The sequence below is a fragment of the Belonocnema kinseyi genome, chromosome 2 (assembly GCF_010883055.1).
Source record: "Belonocnema kinseyi isolate 2016_QV_RU_SX_M_011 chromosome 2, B_treatae_v1, whole genome shotgun sequence".
Taxonomy (NCBI): domain Eukaryota; kingdom Metazoa; phylum Arthropoda; class Insecta; order Hymenoptera; family Cynipidae; genus Belonocnema; species Belonocnema kinseyi.
Window position 1 is genome coordinate 151,245,672 of NC_046658.1, and position 10,682 is coordinate 151,256,353.

The following is a 10,682-nucleotide window of genomic DNA, read 5'->3' on the forward strand; positions in this document are numbered from 1 at the left end:
TAGAATTTCTCGAGAAATTCCATGATTGCTGAAAAAGTAATCTAAAAGATTTTAGGGAAATTTTTTAATTTAATTTTCAAAGATTTCAAGAAATTAAAAAAAAAATAGATAAAATGTCAAGGTCACTAGCAGAAGAATTGGTAACTCTTTCTTTTGAAATGAAACAATTATAAATATTTGTAAGCAATTAATTTTTTTATTTATCCATCGTTACTATTTATTGGATCACATGTTATATAGGATAATCAGGGTTTATTTAGCTGACAACTTCAGTTTGTAACTTTGCATAATAGACACGTTTAGTCCCCGGTATTGCTACAAATACATAACCCTTGGCTAATGGTTCAAAAGTTATACCATGATTGTAAATCTTGAAATGCATAGGGCCTGCATGATGCTCAACGCCTAACTTGAACCTAACTGTTACTGGGACATCTTCAGCATGACTGCGAGGATCAAATAGTCTCTCTAATGAACCCTCGTACAAACAGTTGGCACGTAGATCTATAAAAACTTCAAACTCTTGAAAAATCTCCTGTCGTGAATTCGCGATCCAAGATGGTCTATGTTGTACTCTGGTGAGTTGAGAAGTAGCCTTAACAACCCGGTGGTCATGCAAAAGTAGCACCATGACACGAATGGCAGCAGCACCTAATTTGTATAAAAAAACGGTTAGTTATCAATTTTATGTACAGTATTTACACGGAAAAAAATTTTGGACAATCCAACAATGTTTCTGATTGTATCCCGGCCAGGCTACCGCTAGCTGGGTTTGATGGGCAGGAACCGGTCGGGACTGAAGTTTGCAAATAAAATCGTGGTACGAAATCAAAATCAACGTTTTTTCAGTAATCAGTCTGAAAATTCCACTTCGTTCGCAGATAATTATTATTTTTAATCAACTCGTACCCTTGTAAATGCATTTTTTTCTTTACACTTTCTTAGCCTAAAATCACCACGTGGTTTCCAACGTGAAACAATTGCTATGAAATTCTATTAACAGTAGTTGAAATTGTACTCCAATTTCCTCGCCATAATTCGTTATCTTGATTTGATCTGTAGAATTCACCGTAGTTTTTACGATGAGCCTTAAAATACAAAACAAGTTACCAATTCCTCGCCTGAAGCAATATTTTTTAACCGCTTTGAGGCCGGATTATCTGACCAGATCCCGGCCAATATTCCAGTCGGGATCCTACCATTTTACCGTGACGTTTTTAGCCGCATCCCGGCCGGATTCCCCGACCAGCGCCCGGCTGAAACCGAGGCTATCCGGCTGGGACCCGGCCGGATCCCTGATTATATTCCTTTCAAGTAAAAAATTTTCAAAGTTTAAAAAAAGGTGATTTTTTCGGTTTTCTAAGCCGTCTATGGGGATGAAAAAAATAATTTTTTGTCTCTGTACCACAGAAACATAAACTTTGAACCTTCCCCTACAATCTGCAAAAGAACTTTTTTCAAAATTCAACTGACAACCTCTTTATTTTGCCATTACTATTTAGTGTTGTTGTAAAATGCCAAAAATTAAATCCTCCAAATGTGCACCAGGCCCGATTTCTTAATTTTACTTTGTGGAATCTATTGTTATAACTAATTAATATAAACAATGATCGTCGTAGGGGGGACTTGTTCATTTTTCGGAACGGATACAAAATAAGAAAGGTAAAATTTTAGAATGAGTTATGATACATGATGGTAATACTTAGGAACACCAAAAAGTCGGAAACAGGAATAAATCAGAAATCCAAAACACTAAATGGTATTTATTCGGAAAAAAAAGAAGCGGAATGGGTAAGAATTGGGAAACGTTAAAATTAGGATAGTGAACAATTAGGAATAAGTAAATACACGGAGAGGAAAAATTCGGAATAGTAAATAAATGTACCTATTAGCAAGTGTATACATTTTTATTTATGGTAGCAAACTAATATTTATCACAGTAAATTTAATTATCATGTCATAATAAATTTACTTTGTACGTGCTAAAAATTTTGTTTAACCTGTATATTTGTTAGAGTTTAAGTAGTGTCACAATAGATTTCTTCTATTAGTAAAAGATTTATTAAAATCTTCCGAGATTTGTAAGAAAAGTATGTAAAATCTAAAACTTTCAATTTTTTAGGTCAAGTAAATGATATTATCCGTTATTTAAAATTTTTCACGAATGAATAATTATTTGTTATCATTATATAATTTAAAAACAATTTTCAACGTACAACATGAATTTGTTATGATATGGTATTTAAATTTACTGTGATAAATATTTTTTTGCTACCATAAAGAAATAATTATACACCTGCTAATAGGTAGCTTTATTAACAATTCCGAAATTTTCTACTTTCCGAATTTTTCCTCGTCGCATATTGACTTATTCCTAATTGTTCACCATCATAATTTTAACGCTTCCGAACTTTTACCCATACCGCTTCTTTAGTTTCCGAATAAATACCTTTAGAGTTTTGGATTTCAAACTTATTCCTATTTCCGACTTTTTGATATCCCTAGGTTTTACCATTATGTATTATAACCCATTCTCAAATGTTTCCTTTCTTCATTTTTACCGTTCCGATAAATGAACGGACCCCTCGTAGGGTGCTCAATAACAACAACAAACTTGACCTTAATTAGAAATGCCTAAATATTTCGTAGAAGTATTATTAAGAATGGAAAATAACCATGAGTTAACGATTACTATTATTATAAATATTCTAATAAGCAAATTGTATTTTTTTTCAAAGTATAGTTTTTCTCATCAACCAACTTTTAAATTAAATCTAAATTATAAAAGGTGGCTGCAGAAAAATATAACTGTTACATATTTTTGTTGTTAATAAGAATATTATAAACAAATAAAAAATTTCAGAGTTTTCCATCGAAAGAGATTATTTTTTCTGCTAAATCATGTTGCAGTTTTTTGAGTGGTTAGAATTCATCAGGAAAGTGTATTCATAACTCGCTATTGTTATTGTTTGTAACAATGTTTCAAATAAGCAGTCATCTGTAGCAAATTTTGCGACTGAATAAGCGGTTTTTTGTCATTATTAAGTTTAATGCATCTTGTTCTTAGTAATTATGTACTAAAATTATTATTAAATAATAACAGAGAGTAGGGACTCTTTTGTGATATCTGTTGACACCACTGACATATGCAAATATACACATTTTTTAACACACACACGCAGGCGAGACGCTCGCGCACGTTAAACGTTAATTGCAAAATAAAGAGATCGTCTGTTGAATTTTGAAAAATAGTCTTTTGCAGATTGTAGGGGAAGGTTGAAACTTTATGTTTCCGTGGTGCAGAGGACAAAAGATTATTTTCTCAATCCCCATACACAGCTCAGAAAAACAGAAAAATCGCGTTTTTTCAAACTTTGGGAATTCCTTACCCCGAAAACGGTGCGTCCCACGAAAAAAACCCACTATGAATCTTTTTTGTTTAGAATGGTTAAAAAATCTAGAAGTATTCTTTCAGATAAAAAAACTTATTTTCACTAGTTTATCAAAAAAAATTGAATTGCTCATAATCGCGCTTGCAAGTTTGAGCGCGCCTAGGGCGCGCGACTGTTGGTTCTTGCGCTTCGCGCTCAATAATATATTTATCTCGCGCTTTCCGCTCGATTTTTTTGCACAGAATTTTTAAAACTAAAGACGAAAGTATCGAGAACAGTAATTTGGTGATTATTTTTTTGCTGTCAAAATCTATTTTTTGATTTATCAAGATAATTTAAAAAGTTGTAATGATAATCTTCTAGGGCATTTAGAAATCACACTTTTTCTTCTCTTTCTATTTTTTCATATCGTCCGTTAATTCGATTCAAAGGCTCATTTTCGTGCGTTTTTGGGAATTTTAAAAAAACTTCAACTCTCATAATTTTTAATTTTATGGAGAAAGTCATCAAATAAATTTTTCGACTTTTTAAATACTATGAAAAATTGCACAGAGATTTCTGGAATTTTGAAAAAATGGTATCAAAAATATTTAAAAGGCCGTCGCTTTTTTAATTTTTATCCATAATGACTAGCTAAAACTTAACCTTTAGTTTAGGACACTTAAAGAGTGTACAAGAGGCCTATCGGATTCAGGGGGTCTCAAGACGTGAACCTTTTGACAAAAACTAGGGAGGTCAAATTTTATACAAATCTAATACCTTCTCTGTTGAGAATATAAAAATGATTTTTTTGTCACGATTGATAGTTGTATTGATAGTTCTGTTTTTAGTTTGAATCATAAAAATAGCACCAAAAACATGAAGAGTTACATTTTTGGAAACACCACACACGAGACGAAAAAGAAATTGGAAGACAGAAGTAGTGGTAAGAAAGTGCCCACGCAGCAGGCACATTTTTTTTGTACTGTTAATGAAGTCTTTCATAATTAAAGCAAAAACTGCACATCCTATCAAAAAATGGTTTATAACGAATTTGTAAACCTTTCTAAAATGAACAATTTTGTTGTATTTTTTACCGTATTTTGCACAGTTTGGCCGAAAAATGTAATTTTTTGATTTTTCATTATTTTGAACGCTGTAAAAATTAGAAATTTCGATTTTTCAAGAAAATTCAAAAAGTTGTTATGATAATCTCTTTGGGCATTCAAAAATCAACATTTTTCTTTTCTTGGCTGTTTTTCACATCGCGCGTTATTTGGCATAAAATGTTCATTTAATTGTGTTTTTGGTAATTTTGTAAACGCTATGTCTCTGGTATACTATTGTCACGTCCCGCGACTTTTGTAATAATGATAAATAATTATAAATAATGGATTATAATAACATAACATTTATATTCAATAATAACTCAACAACTTAAAGGATTATATTCAACTTCCAATTATTAATGTAAACAAGACCTACTATTGTTAAAATCATTCGTGAAGATCAGATTTGTAAAGAAACAACTCAATAGTGTAAGGTTAACCCAACAGTACAAGAAAATCTACGCATCATCTTTTGAACAAAAAACAGGCACACGTTAATTAAAAAGCAATAAATTAATTGACTAGGAAACCAGAAAAGTCTGCTGCATTTTCAATCTCATACGCTCACAATATGCTGGTATCTATAAGTACGTACACAGCAGAGTAAACAAAAATGAGCGATGCACATAAATATTCGCATAATTAACAAAACTAGCAGACTACACACTAACTGAAGAGACATAAATTAATGAGCAAGCCAACCCTGAAAACAGACCACATCTTCAGTCCCATACATTTACAAAATGCTGGTACCAATACCACATGTACATCATTTAACCATTCTGACCTACATACATCTATGACGGAGACCAACATCTTAGATCTAATAGCAATAAACAGCTTAATAAAGATGACAGCTATAGAAGGGTGAGCCGTTTACACACAACCAAAAGGACACACGCAAACCTTAGGCTCTCCTACGCATCATAATATCTTACCCTAGGACACCTAGGAAGGGATACCATATATTTTGGTAACTGCGCCATTCACCATATTTGGGCACATCAAGATTTCTAATCACTGATTGGCTATCTCGTTAATTACCCCCACGGTACTTTGGAAGGGATCCAAGGCATTATGGTTACTGCGACATCTTCCATATATGGGCATATACATAATTCTCAACGCCCATTGGACAATTAGGGTCTGACCACTCTTCCACCTAATAGATTGATAACGCTGATTGGAACCAAGAAGAATCCCTACTTCTAAAACCACTTATCCTTACGGGAATCTAAGAAGGGATCTTGTGAATAAATACAGCGGATTCGGAAGCAGAAATCAGTTTAGTTCCAGTTTCAGTTTAGTTTGTTCCTGTTTAGTCGATTATACTCCAGCTTCAGTCTTTACCCCAGTTTCAGTTTAGTCTCAGTTCAGTTACAGTTCAGTCTCAGTTAAACAAATCCAGACTGTAAAGAATCTTTGAAACCCAAAACTCCGGTCCAACAGTGTTGGCCCGTCAACCATTTAAATCTAAAAATCTACGAAGAATAGCTTCTGTTCAGAACTCCGAGTCGAGAACACCTGCCACAAAGGGACTACGCAGCCTAGATACGCTGACCTTGTCATCTCCGCCTGCAGAGCCATATTCAGTGCCATCCACCCCCTGCGGGAACCCATACAGAGTGCCAACAGAAGGACGGGCTACTTTCGATTCAAGGAACGAGAGGGCGAATTGTCCACTCTCTACAAAAAGGGGACTTTGTAATTAAACTAAGGAATCAAATAATTTTAATCGATTCGGAGGTTTATCAGGAAACGTTTATCAAATCTGATCTTTATATTCAAATTTTCTTAATACTTAAATAAATATTCATTATTTTATATATTATAACATATTTGATTTATTTGTGTATCTGGTAGTTATCCTCATCCCAGTTTTCTAGTTTATTTAAAATTAGATTCTAAAACGAGGAGCCATTTTAAATAAAATAAAATACAAGTTAAGTTACATCTCGTAGGACATAACACTATAGGTGAATTTATTACAAAGGCAAATGTAAAAAGTGGGCATATTTTGTATACTTTTGAGAACACTTTATCTAATTCAAAATTTTTTCTGTACGGCTATTTATAGTATTCAAAAAGTCGAAAAATTTATCCTAATAACTTTTTTCATCAAATAAAAAATTACCAGAGTTATAGCATTTACAAAATTCCAAAAAACACACCAAATTGAACATTTTAAGCCAAATAGCGGACGATATGAAAAAAGGTCAAAAAAATAAAAATGTTGATTTTTGAATTGTCCTTCAAGATTATCATAACAGCTTTTTGAATTTTCTTGAAAAATCAAAAATTCAAATTTTGACAAAGTGCGAAAGAATGGAAAATCCAAAAATTACATTTCTTCGTGCAACGATTTCACAGTATTTTAAAAATTTCAAATGTTTAACAAAAAGAATTTTCAAAAAGCACTAGATACGTGATGCGAATGTGTTTGTTACAGCCGAAGGAGCTTGAACAAAATAAAATTCACAATTACCAAATTACTGTTGTCGATACACTCACCTGTAGTTTTTAAAAGTTTCTGCACAAAGATCGAGCGCTTAGCGCGTGGTAATTACATTATCAAGCGCGAAGTGCGACGTAAACACATTACTGAGCGCGAAGCGTGAGATAAATATATTATCGAGTGTAAAGCGCGAGAACGAACAGTGGCGCGCCCAAACTTATGAGCCGCGCGCCCAGCGCACGATGAGCATATGCCCGCGAAGCGAGCACTTGTTTTACATTATTTTTAATAGATTGAACAAAATTAATTGTCGTATCAAAAAATAGTTTAAACTATTTTTATAAGGGCTCTGATTAGCTGAAGTTCTTTGATGAATTTTTTTTTAATATCGAACGTCGCACTATAAGTCAAATTGCATTTTTCTGGTTTAAAATCTAATATAACGAGACAGAAAAGAGATAACTCAACAAAATTTAAAAAAAATAAAGTTCATGTTACTTTGATCAAAGGAAAATATGTAAGAACAGCGACAATCTGAAATTGCGAAATATCGCAGAACAGAATTGCAAATGGCCCGTATTTAAATAAGTAATGTAGGCACTTTTACATATTTTTCTTCAATCCACGGAACACGAACTGTTAAGTACTTGCTTGAAAATCAAACTAAGAAAGAATAAAATTACCGTTTTAGAATGAAACAGTTATTGTTTCTTAAACAACTCAAAACTATTAATTTCTAACCAAAAATAAAATGTTATTCCTTGTAATAGTTAATGTATCTCCTGCGGCTTAGAGTGCTATTCAGATCTAGGGACTTATGCTAAATAAATAAATGAAAGAGTTAGATTTCCGTTAGAAAAAATAATTTTCAACACAAAATACAAATAGATTCAAACTAATTGTTTTATTTTTAAAGCAAAGAAATTCTAATTTTAAACTTAAATAATGAACTGTCAACCCAAAACTCAATTTTAAAGGAAGTAGTTAAATTGTTGATTAAAGATAATATAATAATGGTTTAAAAAATTGATTAAACAAAAAAAATGCACATCAAGATATTTCCGAGACGAATCCAGAGGTATTTTTACTGTTTGTACGTTACTCTTAATTTTTTTAAATATCAATCACACAAGTTTTGAATCCATATCTGTGACAAACTTCTTGCGTTATACGAATTTTTTTTAAGTGTCCTGAGTTTGAACACAAGTCGAAGGTGAAGTACAAAATCTGAAAATTATTTGGCAATCGACGCAGACATAATTCAGCATTGTTAGTGATATATCTGATACTCGTGAAGATTTTAAAAGTTATTTACGTTTAAATTAAAGACAAAAAAGTTTAGCGATTGCGTCTTATCAAATCGATTTTTTTTCTGCAGTTACCGACTAAATCTTATTTCTAATCATTAAAATTTCTAGTACCGCTTGCGTCACTCGTTTAAATTTTTTCTACAATATGTATTTTTTTATTTTGAAACAGTGTCTAATTTCATATTTGTTTAATAAATCATAATTTCAAAATTACATGGCACTTACCATAAAAATTCAAGAAGCCTGCGAATGCGAGATAAATACTAACAGAACAGGCCTTCATTTTCTCTGACAGAGAAATGCAAGATTGAGCTGAATTCAGAAATTGCTTGTGACGACTAAATGGATAAATGCCTGCTATTTATAGCAATTCTGACGACTTCTAAATTAGACGTTTTATTTTTTCTGTCACATAGCTTAAGTTGAAGAATAAAAATTGTCGATCTTAGATCTCGAATGTTTACCAATGTGTTAAATTTATTACCTTTAGTGCCTTCATAATAATTACAAATTCTAATATGTCGAATAACATGAACCTAAATCATCGTTTCATCATTCAATCTCTCACATATTAGGGTGGAATCAAAGACAAAATAATTAATATAACTTCAAATAAATCTAGCGGTTTTTATATAAGTTCCTGTTCGGTCGAACAATCTGACAAAAATACAAAAACCATTAAAAATAATAAATTAACTGCAGTTTTTCTGAAAATCACCAAGTTTGATTTTCTCAAAAAGTTCACATTTTCACATCATTCCCATTTTTTCAATAAACTTTTTTAATATATTGATATCATTTTTTATTATTTAGGCAGACTTAGATTATGATATAAAATATCTTTTAACGGAAATTCAGCCATAGAATCTTTCGTAGATATGTAATAATAATATAATAAATAATATACAGGAATTGCAAGTTTACTAACAGTATAACTACGGATATTAGGTACAACTTTATTATCATTGTTCATTAACTTTTCGTGGACAACCATCAACTAGAATTTGTATATTCGCTCTCGATCAATGGAAATTATCTTTATGCATATCACAAATTAAGGCAAAAAATCGAAATTTGTATGAAATAAATTTGTTGTTAAACAGGCAAACTGTTTCTTTCATTGAAATAAAAGTTAACGTTAAAACAACAATTCTTAATTGTCATTGAAACAATACAAAATAAACAAAAAACTTGTATAATAAGAACAAACTTTTGTTTTATCAAATCATACCTAGGGCAAAATTTTTATAATTTTTTCAATTAAAAAAATAAATCCGATGCCTTATAAGCTTTATTTTATTATTTCTTGACTTTTCTTTAATTCTATCGAAAATTGTGTTACAAAAATAAATTTTATCATATGGTTGCCACTTCAACTATTTGTTAAGAATTAAATTGCTTAATTAAATATTCAACAATTTGTTGCGCAATATTCTTTTTTTATTTATAAATTTAACTACTCTTTTAAAAATCCGTTTGTTTGGATTGAAAATCCATCTTTTTCGCATCGAATAAAAAAAAATTATTAGAATGCTTTTCAAGTTCGTTAAATCCTTTTTTAACTCTGTAAACATCATACAATTACGAAATGTCTGCCTATGTTTTTTACAGTTTTAAATTACTAAAGATTTACTTTAATGTTTGTTATTGCCTTGTTATTTAGTGAATACGAATGACATTAATTAATATAAAGCAATCATATCTGCACCACCTCTGATTTATTTGATCAGCTGCTCTTGTTAAAAATAATGTTTCGTATCAGCTTTCTTACGTAATATTTTGACAATTAAGAAAAATTTAAAACTCATTTATTTCAAATTATATTAGAAATGTAGAGTTTAGCAAATGAAATTAAAGTTTAGAATAACGTAATGAAAACTTAAATTTTGGCATAATTGTATTAGTATTTTTATTTTTTGTTTATTCTGTAGATTGTAGACAAATAGCTAGGATATATTTCGGAATGTTTTAAAGATTATCGGTTAATGTTTTTTTGCAAGTAGGAAATAATTTCGTTCAAAACTATATGTTTTTTTAAAATATCTTTCTCTTTTCGCTCTAGTGGTAAATTGAGAAATTTTAAATTGTATTTTAAAATTGAACATTTTTTTCCCAAGTATCTGTCAAAATAATTCTAAGAGTTTCCATAATTTTGTTTGAAGCTTTTTAAATTAAAAAATTGTTCTAATAATCTTCAAAATTTTTTTCCTATTGAAGTATCCTCTCATATATTACAGAATATGTTGCGATATTCAATAAAATAAATTGTCCAAAATAAAACATCCGAAATTTTGCTAAGAACTTTATGAACAGTTTTCAATATCTTAAACCCTTTAAAAATATACATTAAAATATTAAACATAAAACTTAAGGAAGATTCTAAGAATAAAATTATTCTTTATTAGAGCAGCTGATCAAACAAAAAAATGCTTGCGAA

The 10,682-nt window shown here is 30.7% G+C and overlaps 1 protein-coding gene across 1 annotated transcript; it reads right to left on the minus strand.

The window, feature by feature from the left end:
- Nucleotides 1–243: 243 nt before the first annotated feature.
- On the minus strand, nucleotides 244–8,553 carry LOC117168192. The gene is made up of 2 exons (XM_033353654.1): nucleotides 8,471–8,553; nucleotides 244–651 (listed from the first exon to the last, which is right to left on the minus strand). The coding sequence occupies exons 1-2, from the start codon at nucleotides 8,526–8,528 to the stop codon at nucleotides 257–259; spliced, it is 453 nt and encodes a 150-aa protein (XP_033209545.1). The 5' UTR covers nucleotides 8,529–8,553; the 3' UTR covers nucleotides 244–256.
- Between the last annotated feature and the right edge of the window lie 2,129 nt (nucleotides 8,554–10,682).